The sequence below is a fragment of the Schistocerca cancellata genome, chromosome 8 (assembly GCF_023864275.1).
Source record: "Schistocerca cancellata isolate TAMUIC-IGC-003103 chromosome 8, iqSchCanc2.1, whole genome shotgun sequence".
NCBI classification, from domain to species: Eukaryota; Metazoa; Arthropoda; class Insecta; order Orthoptera; family Acrididae; genus Schistocerca; species Schistocerca cancellata.
In genome coordinates, this window is record NC_064633.1 from 137,638,799 (window position 1) to 137,654,689 (window position 15,891).

The 15,891-nt window shown below is 36.3% G+C and overlaps 1 protein-coding gene across 1 annotated transcript in view; it reads right to left on the minus strand.

Annotated features, from left to right (window-relative positions):
• Nucleotides 1-298: 298 nt before the first annotated feature.
• LOC126094686 (RNA polymerase II elongation factor ELL-like) overlaps nt 299-15,891 on the minus strand; it is a 308,602-nt gene continuing 293,009 nt past the window's right edge. The window contains exons 8-10 of the mRNA XM_049909209.1: nt 8,834-10,078; nt 5,621-5,792; nt 299-5,514 (exon numbers count right to left, since the gene is read on the minus strand). Coding sequence (XP_049765166.1) covers nt 5,362-5,514; nt 5,621-5,792; nt 8,834-10,078 — 1,570 coding nt within the window. The 3' untranslated portion in view covers nt 299-5,361. The remainder of the gene's footprint in view (nt 5,515-5,620; nt 5,793-8,833; nt 10,079-15,891) is intronic.

Sequence of the window (15,891 nt, forward strand, 5' to 3'; positions counted from 1 at the left end):
TCATATTTGTATTTAAAGATGCATTGGTTCATCAAAGTATTTCCGCAAGTGACAAATTTCTTTTAGTGGTAATCATACATGAAGCTAGAGATTTTGGAAGTGCGCTCACTATAACAGTGTTGAATCTAAAGGGTACCTGCCAATACAACAATTCTATATTAAAAATTAACGTACTACACTACAATCAGCTCTGGTTACTTGTAAAGAAAACCACCTGTGTTCACTAAATACTATAAACAAAAAGTTCCTTTCTCTTGCTGATCTCTGGTGGGGTATGTGAGACAACTTTTGAGACACTGGGGGAAAAAAAATCAATCCTTGTCTTAGTTTGACCAATGTAGAACACAAATAATCAAACCATCAGAACAACCTAATAAAAATGTATACTGTATTAAAATCGGATGTGTGTGCTTCATGCAGTTAATGCACAATTTACATTATTTCAGTGTTTCCACTCTCTACAACCAAAGTGAATCTGCTAAATAATACTGAATGTTAAAACAACCTCAGTTAGAAAGCCTATACTTGAACAATAACTTTAAACCAGTAACAACAATCATTACAATAATGACACAGATTGTTCTTAACAAAACTTCCATAATTTTTGAAATAACAAACCAACCGACGTACCAGTATACATCAGTAATGCAACCAAATGCCAATTTCTACATTTATGTTGCTATTTAAAAGAACTGAATCATGCTTCATTCACAATGCTTCAGAAGGAATTACAAAAACATACATACATGTATACATATTTACATAGTAAATTCAACAATAAATTAATATTTTCCTGCTACAAACATAAATAAACCTCATATAAAACAATATCCACACACACAAATCACAATTTCAAAAGCAGTTGACAAAAATCACCAGAGCAAAACAGCAGCACATTGATATCAGTTGATTTACCTTCACTGCCACTTGGGAAACTTTAAAGCCATATCGGTTCACCTTGCTTGTGGAGTTTGCTTGCATACTGTTCTATTGAGATTCAGCAATGTGGTAAAAATAGGAGAATAAACTTTATCTTTTATTAAAAATAAAGTATATAATTATCATCATTAAGCATGTCTTTAGTATATGGCTTCCATAACTGTGATGTCATTATCTCTCTTGTGCAGTTAGCTTTTCCAGTGTGAGATATGTGATACCTATTACAACTCACTTCCTGCAATAATGAAGGCCCATAACAGAAACAATGTAATGTCAATATTTCAAACAATTCTTAGGATAATTGACGATTTTTATTTGTATAAACCTGGTATGGAGAATGAGACACTCATATTAGTAATACACAACAGAACAATTAGCAAGTGCTCTTTTATTTTTTTAAAATCACAAGTGAAACATATATTGTTCTTGGTCCCTCATTAAATTATTAAGTATAAGCCTATCTGCACTAACAAACCAGTTACGAGATACATCTTTATGTTACTACTTTAGCTAGTTGCTGAATCTTGTGTGTGCATATTCATACAAAGTGACAAATACAAGCACTTAAATGTATTATTGTCAGATATGCCAGTTACTCCACAAGCATTTACGAATCCTTACCAGCAGAACAGTACTTACGCCAACAGTGAGAATAAATATCCCACTAGCTGGTATAATTACACAATCCCCGGACTAAGAAGAGCATTTTTTTTTCAACATTTTTATGTAAAATCTCAAAAGCAGAACACAATAATGAAAGAAGACAGAATGCATATTATTGTATGATATCCTTTTTATAAAACACTATACAGACAGTAATAATAATAGTCATAATAATAATAATAATGATAATATAATAATCAAGGTCAGGGAAGAATTCCGGTCGTCACCAATGTTCCAGGCCAGGGCAGCAATAAATGAATGGAGGCCATCCACATTGTTTATGTATACAGCATCGTAAGCACAGTCGCCAGGATGAGTAGTTACCATCCTTTTTAGAAATATAAATAGCATAACTTCTGATCAAAAATGTTCTTGATCACAAAAAGTTTATTATACAGTATTTCCCTTTCAAATATTTTCCACAACCAAGCACATTTATAGTTATTACAACTGCCATTTAATCGCTACATTAAACTTTTCTTCACTTTTCACTGTAGTTAATCCTTGGCAATGGTGGCAGGACAGTTCTCACTCCCTTCTCTCACACATCAGCATCAGTCAAGTTACAATAGTTAGCAGCGAATCTGCTGCAGGAATGAGCATCTATTAATAAAAAATAAAATAAAAAAAATACATCACAGTCAAAAATATATTATGTATAAAGTATTTATCTTCCATTATTTCCATCAACGATGTTCTTGCAGCTTAATATACTCCGACACTTTATCAGGAGAAGCATTCACCAGTAACTTACATAGGGTGGTGAACAAACTTTACCCAATAAGTGAATTCTGCACTGTTATTTCACTTAGTACTGTACTTTGGTCATTAAATCTTCTCTGTCATGTTTCTCAAAATTATCTGTACCAATATCTAAAAGATTTTTAATATATATACACACAGTTGCTAACTATCTTACAGTTTTCGAGATATGGTTTGAGCATTCTGATTATCCATTACCCACAAGCTAGATAATTTACACGATTTTGTTAATGGATACATAACTGAAAGAACATTTAACTCCAACCACTTCATCTCATGCACAAAAACCACATACACTCAAACAAATAAAAGAACCATCATGGATTGCACAGAACATTTGGGATATCACTGACCAATCTGACTGAGTAATCAGTTTCACCAGTATATGTATGAAGGACACCTCTGGAAATAATATTTCAAATTAGTTTTTGTAACTGATGGAGCAAAAAAACACCACTTTAATATTAATGATGAGTAGGGAACTCTTTTATTTGCACTTCTAATGATTTCCCATAAATGTGTAACTTCTGCTGTTACAATAAAATGATAACAAGAGTTAGTAAGTAACACATCTTTCAACTAGTGTGCTACATAAACATACTCTATATCCAAAGAATTAACACATTATCTAAAGAGTGTACAAACATGTGATTTTGGTATGGTGCAAACAAATGAAATTTGACTTTAATACAGGAGTAATAACAAAAACAAAAGTAAACATCATGATGTCCCACAAAATATTTTATATGGTATTCCTACACCTACAATTGATTAGATTTTTTGGAAATCTCTAAGATATACTTTACAAATTTACTGAAAGGAACAGAAGCACAAAATCCACTTTTTTCATAACACTGGGGCCACAGTACCTGTACCACAAAATTTATTTTTAAAAATGGTGCAATATGCTGAGATTGTGCTATAGATCTGACCAATATACTGATTTCTTATTATGATGCCATTACCCAAAATGTTTTCCCCTGTTGCATCAACTTCAAAATAAACCTTTGCCTAGTGTCTGTGCTTCTGTCACATCAATTTGCTCCCTCATCTGTCAACTTTCATTGTTTATTTAATGGAAGTATTCCAATTTCATACAAAATATCAGGCAGTATTAACAATTTTTAATTTAATTTAATTTGTACAGCTTTTTTATGGTACCTTCATAACCACAACTCGTGCAAGAATCTTCACATAAAAGTGTTGCCTACTTCACAGTACCAAACTACCAGGACTAAAATTCACTACATCATCCATGTAAAACTGCTTAAAAGTTTCAGATTAGTCTTTCTTTGTTCAATGTATTATATTAGCAGTGCACCAGGGATTAGTGTAAATAATTCCAATTCTAATAATTTATTTTTCAGATAACAATATTCTGTGGTACAGCTTTATGTAAACTTTGTCCTTCCCATCACAATGAACTTTTTAGCTCTGAGAAGACTACCCCAGATGGATTCTAAAGAAATGAAGAAATCCCACAGTAACACAAAATATAAATTTGTGAATGCTTTCTTGGCTTTACATGAGCATTATGTTGAGATTCATGAAATACTCATAACAGCCAATTTACTGTGCATTTGTATGATGCATACAATGATCCTACCTCTCTCCAGTTCAAGCTATTAATAACACAAAGGGCCTTTGATCTAGTTATCTCTACTGACTGGGACTGAAAATTTTTTTAGATTGTAGAATGCTTAACTGTATTGAGCACATTTTTAAAACGGAAAGGAAGAAGCTACCGTTATGCAAATTGCACATTATGGGAATCGTGAAGTGCAAATGGTTCAAAAATACACTGCTTCATATCACAATACATCACCCACACTTTTGATACCTGTTCTCTCATCAGTAATCAATATAATTTTACCATTACATTTCAATATGTTTAACATTTATGGAAGACTATCAATTTTAAAACAATAAATAATTTCTTTGTACAAGTAGTTTACATGAGGTTAATATCTTTCTTGCTGGAAGTTGGGGAAAAATTTCCAGTGGCTAACTATTATAAAGGCACTGTTCAGTTCAGCTAAAGCACTAGCTCCTATGAGACCATAACATTTTTAAGGAAAGAGAGAACAGGAATCTGGTGAAATAAAATACCACAACCAAACCACACACTACTTTTGGAAGATGGCCAACACTCTAAACTGAGGAGATAAAACCGCACAAAGGCTGTGTACAAAAAATGGGACTTTAAATTACTTCCACTATTTATGGCATAATCTAAATCTTAGGAATAACAAACATTAACATCAGAAAGATAGTGACTTTTCTTCACTTTTATGTAGACACAGCACCATCTCACAGAAGTTCTCAATAATTTACAAGATATTATTGTTCCACTATGAAAGTATCTGGATTGTGTTATTAATATCAATCATTATTCAGAAATAAATGCAGAGCTCATTATTCCACACACTTCATGATGGAGTTTCATGCAAAAAACACAATCTTTCTCACTCCCAGTGATGACTTAACAATGAACCTAAGTCTGCACAAATTTCTTACATTTACTAATTACAAAAGAAGCATGAAATTCATTTAATCTCTCTCTCTCACACACACACATTTCAAGATCAAAACAACACCCTTGATGGGAGAAGTAAAATAATCCTCTTAAGGTAACTCTTGAACCTTTCGAGTAAAGCAGATAACCATACAACACAGTGCGAAGGCTATATCTAATACTGACTTACTGTTTAATGTACTTTGTTTTTGTGAACTTTGTTTTTATGAACTTTGAAGCATTGTAACTGCACACTTTATCCTCTCCAGATCAACAGCCGTCACAGTTAAAAATACCAGTTAGGAGCAAATTCTGGGATCTGTGACATTTGTGATAGGAATTATTACTCTACATTTTCAAGTGTAATGAAAACTGCAAGTACGTACTAAGCACAATGCCAGTTAACCACCACGAGATTCCTGCTCGACTGATCGTTGTTGGAACGTTAAAGGCAGCATTTCATGTGCTGAGTGAGGCCAGGGTCAGTTACAGTTCTGTGCTGCATCATATTCAGAAACCAGGCGTTTGATGTGTGACAATTTTTCATGCAGATACTGAAACCTCTTTTTGATGTCTTGGAGCTTCTGATCCCGTTTGGTTTCTTCATATTCCCGAATAATTTGTTTCTGAATGCTCTGCAACAACAAAATTTTAGTATGTTAAGACATTAAATAAGTGTAACAACTATTGACCATATATTAGTTAAAACTCAAAGCTTCCCAAATTCATCTCTATTCATACCTTCCATCCTGAGCTAAACTTTACTTGTTGGTTTAAGCTCTTTTCTAAATGAGCAAATCTCTGAGAAACTTTTTCAACTTCAGAGTGAAGTCTTCTGTATTCTGAATAATCTGCATTGAAGTCTGCTTTGTATTTACTCCGTTGCTCACTGTTCATTATTTTTGTGTAGTTCCTGTGAAAATTAGTAACAGTTAATAGACCGAAAGGATTCCTACAGTTTAGTGACATAGTGCAACTGAAAATTAGTCTGAAGAAGATTTTTTCCTAATTTATTATCAATAACGGACACTAGAAATTTCAAGTGTATTCACTCTAATGTCAAATGTAACACAGAATTTGAAAATAACATATTAAGAACTACAAAGATGATTGCATAGGAAATAAAGGTATTTTTACATAAATAAAGTCATTAACATATTTATCTACAACCATAGCCTGCAAACCACTTTGAACTGCATGGCAGAGGTTACTTCCCAGTGTACCAGTTATGGGAGCTTCTTCCCAATTCCACTCATGTATGATGTGTGGGAAGAATGATTGCTTAGACGCCTTGTGTGAACTGTCATTATTTCAATTTTCTCTTCACAACCTCTAGGGAGTGATGCATAGGGTGGTGTTATATATTCCTAGATTTCTCACTAGAAGCTTTTTTAAGCAGGCTCTGACAGGATAGTTTGCATTTATCTTCAGTCTTCCAAGAGTGAAACAAGCCTGTGATCATTCAAATTGCTCTTCTTTGTGTACACATTCCCCATTTCTTCTACTTTGTACAGATCCCACAAAGTTGAGCAATATTCTAAGATGGGTCACACAAGTGTTTTGTAGGCAATCTCTTTTTGCAGACTGATTATATTTTTCTAATATCTTTTACCAACAAATAAGCTTATGTGACTGTTCCACTTCATATCGCTATATATCGCTGCACCCAGTTACTGGTATGAGGTGATGGATTCTAGTTGCAACAGACTGATATTCTAGTCAGGGAATACTATACTTATTTTTTTACAGATATTTGTGCACACATCCTACTGACTCAGCATTGAAATGTATAGCAATAATGCCCCTTACAAACAATACGAAGCAGCTTTTTAGGTCTGAAGTAATTTAACACAAAAACTTTCTCCTTGTTTAAGAAAATTTTTCCATTACTATTATTACTTTTCTTCTTCTTGTTTTGAATGCGCCTACTTTGGACCACGCTTGTTCAACAGTGTGGCTTTGATCTTTGCCCAGTACTGTCTCATACACTGCCGATGTAACTCCTTCTTTCTTCTGTCCAGGGGGGACCTTTCCTTCGGGACTTTTCCTGAAATCCTTGGGCTTCCTTCAAGGTACATCTCTCAGACTGTCTGTTCTGGAGATCAGTTATTCCTAGTCATTTAATGACCTTTTCAGTTTCTGTCAGTCAAGTGTTGCGAACCTTCTTGTTTTGCCAGAAAATGAACAGATGGTTGGTCAATCTCTTTGCATGCAGTCTTGCAACATGGCAATTGAAAGCTACCCACACAGAGAGCCTCTCGATATGTTTATAGAGTTCAGAGTTATGTCACCTTTTGAATTCTTGATCTTCTTCTACCAGGCCTACGATCTTCCTGAGGATTCTCCTCTCTCAGACTTCCAATTTCTCCATCAGACCTCTCCAGTTCATGGGAAGACATTCCATGGCATACAGGGTGTTGGGTGTATGATGTGTAGTGCAAGTTTCAGGTTGTGTGGCAGGCATTTTTTGTTGTAGCTGTTCATAGTCAGTCGATAGGCTAGCTCACCTTGTTGACTCTCATGGATAATGACATTTTTTCTGATAAGTTTGGTTCAATCCATTTGCCAAGAAACTTAAACTTTTCAGTCCTTTTGATGTTTCACTGGTCTAGTAACATCTCTCTGTTAGGTTCTTTGATGTTGGTAAAGAACTTGATTCTCCAGTGAAACTTCTAGACCCACTTTGGTTGCCTGTTTTCTGAGGCAGTTTACCCGCATTGTTGTCATTTCAAGAGAATCAGCAATCAGTGCCAAGTCACCTGCAAAAGCCAGGCAATCTACAACCAGTCCTTCGTTCTTAGGGCCCAATTAGACACCACACTGAACACCCATATTGTTGAGTTCCTTGTGCCATTCTCTCACAACCTTTACAAGTACACAGTTGAAGATAAGTGGGGAGAGTCCATCCCATTGCCTCACTCCAGTTTTTATCTCTAAGCTTTCTGAGGTCTCGCCTCTAAATTTATTATTACTATTATTATTACTATTACTGTTACTGTTATTATTGTTACTGCTATTACTATTACTTTTCTATATCTGATTGTGTTTAAGAATGGGGAACACCCACAACAATTTTTATTGTTGATAATAATTAGGAATAGTCAAATACCAAGTAATTTTAATATGAAAATTTTAACTAGATAGCTCTAATAATCTGTGTTAAAAATGAAACAAATGAAGTTTAACTTCACTTCTACGTTCTCAGCATTTAACATTTTATCACTCTTACGAACAATTTTTATTGCTCTTGTTAAATTTCCAATGTTCACAGTGTTCATTCATGCCCAATTTTGCGTTAACGTACTTGTTCCCATGATCTATGTTTGATGAAACAATGTTCGTGGAGAAAAAACTGATGAAACTGACATAAAATTACACTGGCATGGGACTGGCCTCCAAATAGTGTTTAAAATCGTTATGCGGTTAAGTTTCTCGACACCATGGTGCTCTACCCAATAGATCTAAATTGGTAGAAGTTGAAACAATTCATGCTTTACATCTGCCGCTGCCAAGCTCTATTTGGCATGGTGGCCAATTAGAATTAGGTCTCTTTGAATTAAGGTATCATGACCAATCACAACCCCTTTTGAACTGTCTCTGCTGTACTTGGGCAGATTCGTGTTTATCATAATCGGTCTACCTTTGGGATGAAAGATAAATTTAGAAGATAATAGTTAACACAAGACAGATAAGCAAACTGAATTTCAAATGTGTGTATAAATTTCCTCTTTCGTAGTACATAGTAAGAAAATGGAATTACACCTGCTGGTACATCAGGGAGGACTTAAAAGAAGATTTTACATAACAGATCACTCCATAAACATGACATTATGGGAATTTGAGGACTTAAAAATACAGTTAGTTTTGCAACAAGTCATCACACGAAAATTATCCATATTAAACAGAGTAGATATACTAAACAGTTACTGAAGAAGCAATGTCTTTCATACTTACGAAAGATAATCAGCAAATGGAAGTTCGCCATTTAATGGTTGGTCAACAGCTTCCTGTTGACAGTGGGGACTGGAGTAAGAATCTGCTGTTGCAGCAACAGGAGTATTCTCTGTGTTAGAGGAAGAAGGTACATGGCCGCTGGAGTAGCCATTTCTCTGGTCACTGTTGCTATTACTATGGCTTAAGTTGTTGCTTGCATTACTCCTGTTGCTTACATTGTTACTGATGTTGCGATTGCTGCTGTTGCTGCCACCACCACTGACACTGTTATTGGAGACACCATTGTAATTACCATTCCCAGCACTTCTGCTGAAGGAACTGCTGTTATTGCAATTACCATTCCACCTGTCATTTCGACTGTCCTGGTATCTACCACTATTCCTGGCACTGGCGGATGGGCTTGGAACCCTGCCACTTTCTGTCTTTCCCCATACACTCTCTTCCCTCAGTGTTTTGTTACTGCCATTTAAACCACTGCTTCTGCCAGGTGATGCAGTGTTAGGTGACTGATTAAAACACTGAACAGCTGAGCGATCAACTGTGTCACTGTGCACACTTGTGGAGGACATTTCCTTGTTACTCACTACACTAAACACACTGTCAGCAACAGTATCAGATGCAAACTGTCTTCTTTCTCTGTCTGCAGTAGAAAAACTGCCCCTATCCGGTCCACAGTAACGCCTGTCGGAGCTGCCACTTTCTGTTTCCATTGCTAATGGTCGCCTGTCCAAAACGTTTTCACCACTTAAGGGCCGCCTCTCTGCAAAAGTACTATTCCTTTCAGCAAGGGAACGTCTATCAGATGAAGCACTATCTCTGTCACTAAACCGCCTGTCCGATGATGGCCCTTCTCGTTCACTAAAAGTTCTCCTATCAGAAGAAAGGTTATCCCTTTCCACATACGGTCTCCTGTCTCTGTTTTCTTCCTCATCACGTTCTGGAGTATTGACATGCCTAACCCCATCCAGGAGTGAAGGAAGTCCGGCGGCTGCACCACCACTACTATTATTATTATTACTATTTCCTGTCCTCGTGGATGGCAGCTGCTGATCTGGTTTCCGATAATGTGATACGCGATGCTTCTTGGAAGGTAGTCCATCTGCGCCTTCAAAATATCCAGGCCTCTTGAGATTTGAAGACACAGGTGGTGGTGGGCTGCCCGGGTGGGTGCTGGTAGGAGAGTGTCCACTGCCCGAGCTGCCACCATCACTGCTCCCTGGGGGTGTGAGGTTCTGCGGCTTGTGGCTACATGGAACAAATGTAACAAGTGAATTACCTAAAGGGGACAACATAAATTAAAGTAAATTACTAGAAATTCCTAAGAGGAGTAGGGGGAGGCAAGGGGTGTGTGTGTGTGTGTGTGTGTGTGTGTGTGTGTGTGTGTGTGTGTGTGAGAGAGAGAGAGAGAGAGAGAGAGAGAGAGAGAGAGAGAGAGAGCACGCAAGCTAAAATTAATTGGGTCTTCATTCAGGAAGCATTGTGGAAACATACGATGTCATCACTTGTAACATGCTACGTGTAAAATTACAGAACTCTAACAATGGAATATACTGTCTAGACTAACAGTAATATGAATTATGATAGACTGCTACATGTCACAGGATGAGGTGTTGACTGGGACTCCATGCCCTGTGATGACAGTGGCCATACGCATGTGAATCGTGTAAGTATGAAACAGTGTGCGTTTTCCAAAAGCAGAAGATGGGCTTTTTCCAATAGCTTGGTCTACTTTTAAGCAGGTGGGTTCACCGTTAAGTGCCTCCTGTTTGTGATGAGTAACAAAATATCCTAATTCATGTCGTCAATTTCAGAAACCTATGTATGAATCTCCCACTGCTTTTCAATACTCATATCTAACATATAAAGGATTACAAAATGGATTTATGGAACACTGAGCCCTCAGTTATTTCAAACTATGTCCTATGCCTGATCAAAGCAGTCTTATAGTGTATAACTTGGGTGAATGACACAGCCCGAAAATATGAGGAAGTTAGATTCAATTTTCACGACACCAGGATGTCAGAATAATGGAACGTGCACAATGTCTATGTTGAATATTGCACATTTGTTAAGCAATATTACACGAGTTGGAGTGCATCAGATTAGAAAGTTTAATGCTGAGAGGATACAAGAAAATTTTAAGAAAAGACAGTAGCAGGATGCACCTTACAAGCTGCAGGTACCAGTTACACATTATTAGAGGCAGAAAAATTCCTTCCCAATGTAACTATTTAGAAATAATATCAGAGAGAGTTTAAAAACCAGATATTTTGCAAAAATATCTACATATGACTATTTCTTTGTAAAATATCTCTTGCTCCATTTTGTTAACTGTTACAGAAACCAAATAAAGATTATTTTAGAAGAAGCACAGTGGTTTATTCTGACTTTTTTTTATTGAAAAATGTATTTCTTTGGGTCACAGCCCTGTAATAGAAGTGTCAACTGAAATTAATCACTTAAAGAAGTAAAACCAGAAACATATCCTCAGTGCAACACAACAACTTTAATCACTTAATAAAGGCAAATCATCCAGTGCAGATTGCATACTAAATAGATTCTTTTCTGAGTATGCCGATACAATAGCTTTATATTTATTTATGTGCATTTGCTTGCTTGACAGAAGATCTGTTCCTAAATACTGAAAATCTGCACAAATTACACCAATACTCAAGAAAGGAAATAGGAGAAATTCAGTGATTTAGAAACCCATATCACTGAAGTCAATTTGCAGTAGGATTTTGGAATACATACAGTGTTCAAAAATTACCCTAAAGAAAACTAACTATTGGCACATATTCCATACAGATTCAGAAAATATGGTCCTTGTGAAACACACCTAGCTCATTATTTGCACAAAACAATGAGTGGTATTGACAGGGGATCTCAAACTGATTCCATGTTTCTGGATTTCCCAAAGGCTTTTGATACCATTCCTCATAAGTGGCTCTTAATCAAACTTTGTGTCTTTGGAGTATTCTTTCAGTTATGTGACTGGATTCATAATTTCCTGTCAGATAGCTAGCAGTTCCTAGTAATTGATGGGAAGTCATCGAGTAAAACAGAGATGATATCTGGCATTCTCCAAGGAAGTATTATGGACCTTCTACTGTGTCTCATTTATATACATGATTTAGGAGACACCCTGAGCAGTCATCTTAGATTGTTTGCAGATAATGCTGTCATTTACTGCATAGTAAAGTCATCAGAAGATCAAAACTATTCCAAAATGATTTAGACAAGATATATGTATAGTGTGAAACGTGGTAATTGACCCTAAATAATGAAAAGTGTGACATTGCCCATGCAAGTACTAAAAGGAATCTGTTAAATTTTGATTACATGATAAACCACAAATATCTAAAGTTTGTTAATTCAAATAATACCTAGGAATAACAATTACGAACAACTTAAACTGAAAATTTCCTTTTTGTCCAGGTAACTGCCCACACTGATGGCCTACATTTCTTTTAGTGCATCAGAATCATCTTGCAATGCTACTCCTCATACAATATTCACATTATCTGCTTCTGGTGATGAGAAAACTATTAGAAAACTATTATTGATATGGGATGCTGCACTATTACTCTATTCAAATGTTTACACAAATGAAGAGAATGATGTCACTGAATCAGCAGAGGAGGAAAAAAAAGGAAACTAGAAAAGAAATTGAATTGAAATTCTGCAAAAGATGGTGTGGGGGTTTGCAAGTTTGGTGTTATTCTCCACTTTTGGCAATGTGAGATCTTAAATACTACAGAAACTGCAGAAGTGGAAAACCAAGCCATGTAAGTTTGTATACCACATCAAAACTGCTCCATTTTGCTAGTCTCCACCTTTTGCTTCTTCCATTGGTATCACATGACAACCAATTAAATTTTTTTTCTCAATGCAATTGCTGCTGATTTAAGAAACAACAGCCATTTTCTACAGACTCTGTTTTTACTATTAATCTTTTAGTCCTACTTTGGACATTCCACAGGCACCTCTGTCTGATGCAACAAAATCAACTCTAACAGTCTGTGAAACAAACTCACTATCTGCAGATGAAACAGCAACAAAATATATAGACACAACTATAACTGTGCAGGCGTGATATTTGGTGGCTGGCCAGAAATCTTGATTCCTTTGAACACCACTGGCATTGCCACTGAAAGCTGCTTCCATGTTTCCAACATGCAAACAAAGGCTACTAAGTAGCAGCTGGAAACACTGCTTGAAAAAACTGTTGGAAACCTGTTGCAATCTCACTGGGGATGTGGCTTTCAAGGAAATATAGAAAGTATCGACATATTAAAGGGAGCACAACACAGAAACATAAATTTGCTGTTCACGTAAGTAATACAGAAAATGAAAGGAATTGGAGCATGTCAACAACATTGGCACATGATGATGAATGACATACTGTCTAATTAAAACTAAATGATATTACTGTATCTCACAACACTTAGAAACAACACAACTAAAATTAAGAATGTAGTGAACACCAAAACTGAAAGGGATGAAATATCTTAATGGTAAGCATTCTGATATGTAAGAAAGACAATTTGACACTAAGGGTGCATGTAGCAACGCAAAAGAATAAATATAGTGGAACTGAAGGTGGAGTTCTCCACCAAGACATAACCTATTACAGAATGAATCCTAACCCTGCTAACAACATTGGCAGTAATGGAATTACCCCAGTTAATATTTTCCATGTATGTTTATATTTTCTCTCATGTTTACAATTTTATTTATTTTCCGCGATTCATGTGGGTGTCCTTGTTACCCCTTTGAGAGTGTTTGTTATGAAATTTGTAGCAAATCGAACTTTATTTACAGCCTCACTACTCCTCCAAGCAGAAGTAAAGAAAGTTATATTTTAATCAAAATTGTTGTCACACTGTACTTGGATTTTCATTGTTCAGTTGGGAAAACCATGATAATAATAAGTTTATAGCTCTACTTTGCTGTTACTTTGATCTGTGATATTCTTAGCTTTTATTTCTAAGCTTACACATGGACTAGCGTTACTGTCTGCACGAGTCTGAAAGATTTATAAATATTGATAGTCCAGATTATCTGTGTGAAGGAGGCTGTGATGTGAATTTGAGGTATAATGAAGAGGAAAAGATAGTCTTTAAATTAATGAAGATGTTACTGATGGTTGTACAAATGAATGAAAGGTGTCAAAGGACAAAGCTACCAGGGACAGAAAATTATGAGATGATGTTACCAAGGTTGAAGCTCCAACTCTTTCAAGTATATTCAAACCTAGAAGAAGCCGAGCTTTGCATTTTACACTCTTCCATCAATGAAGAAGGGCATTTCAAAATATTGTTTGACAAAAAACTGATGTAATACACAACAGTAAAACTGTACAATCAAACGTAAAATATTATGTTTGCTGTCTTTTTTCCTAAAAACATGGTTGATGTTATATGTAAGACATATCAATGAAAAAGATCAAGAAGCTTTTAATAAATACAATGAAACTCACCCACAACAATCTGTAGAATGGCACAACATATGTTAAGTCCCATAGTGCTCACAGCCATTCTCTCTCTCTCTCTCTTCTTCTTTTTTTTTTTTTTTTTTTTTGCACAACATAAGACACTATGCGTTGTTGGCATTATTTCCATACTACTGACTGCAGGAAAAAACTCGTGGAATCACGATAGTGTTTCCGAGTAATAGATTATCCATCCAGCTTTTAGAAATGCAGTTTTCACAGCTGTTATGTCACACCAGATTTCAATAATTACCAGCTGTTTTGAGATAATAACACTCGACATCAGAACTGCAGATGCAAATTACAAGCGTCAAGCAGTAAGAGAGGTTTTCAACATCTTTGTGAATGCATCATAAATATTTACAACCTAACGAGTACTTAACTGTTTATGAAAGACTGGTACCTTACCATGGCAGTTACCCATTGTGAGTATACATGAAATCTAAACTAGGGATGTACACAATGAAAATATGGATATGTGCAGATGCTACGAGTGGATACATATGTAATTTTGAAGTATATACAATCATGAAAGACAACCAGACAGAAGTAAATCAAGGGCAACATGTCACGCTGGATATGGGTGAACTATATTTTCGGCATGGCAGGGGAATATTTTTTACCGCTAACTGAGAACTTGTTGGATCGCAATTTAACATTAGCTGGAACTCTAAGAGAGCAAACAAAAGAGAAATATCACATCAATTTTGCCTAATGTAACAAGAAAGGAAAAATCCTCACGATTTACATTCACAAAGAGATGACTATTGTCTTGAACATTCCAAAGAATAAGAAGTGTGTTGTTATGCTTTCACGGCAACACCGTGATGACTCTGTTGATTAAAAAGAAAATGCTCACTATAATGAGATTAAAGGGGGAGTAGACATGGCTGATATAATGCCAGACATACAGCTATGTACGTACAACAAATAGTTGGCAGTACCGAATATTTATGGACATAGTAAACATGCATATATTCTTTAGTCACAAAAATATCCAGACCTATTGTGTGTGTGTGTGTGTGTGTGTGTGTGTGTGTGTGTGTGTGTGTGTGTGTGTGTGTGTGTGAGGGCACTCAACTACTGTCATTAGCACCCAGTCACAAGCGTCAGTGCACTAATAGTGCAGAAAAAATGCAAGGGGGCAACACCAGAAAGTACTTACAAAGACACAGACAAACAAAATAAAAGAGTTAGATCTCTTTGGACAAGTCCGTCAATGTAATAAAACTAAGGACACGAACAGCTGCTCGAGCGTCATCAGCTAAAAGTTCCTGTAAGGTAGACAGCAGACACAGGACAACACGAGAGTGAATAAAACAGGGACACGACAATAAAACATGGCACACCATCAATGGATGACCACAGGGGCACTGCGGGGTGGCATCACCGGACAACAGGTAGCGGTGGCTAAATTGGCAATGCCCTATCTGCAAGCTGGCCAAAATGACCTCCTCTCGCCGGGAAGGGCGTGAGGAGGTCGTCCAAGCCGTCGGGATCGGTTTGATGGCCCTAAGCTTATTTTCATGGAGAGAGGACCAAGCCTCATGCCACAATGATAAAA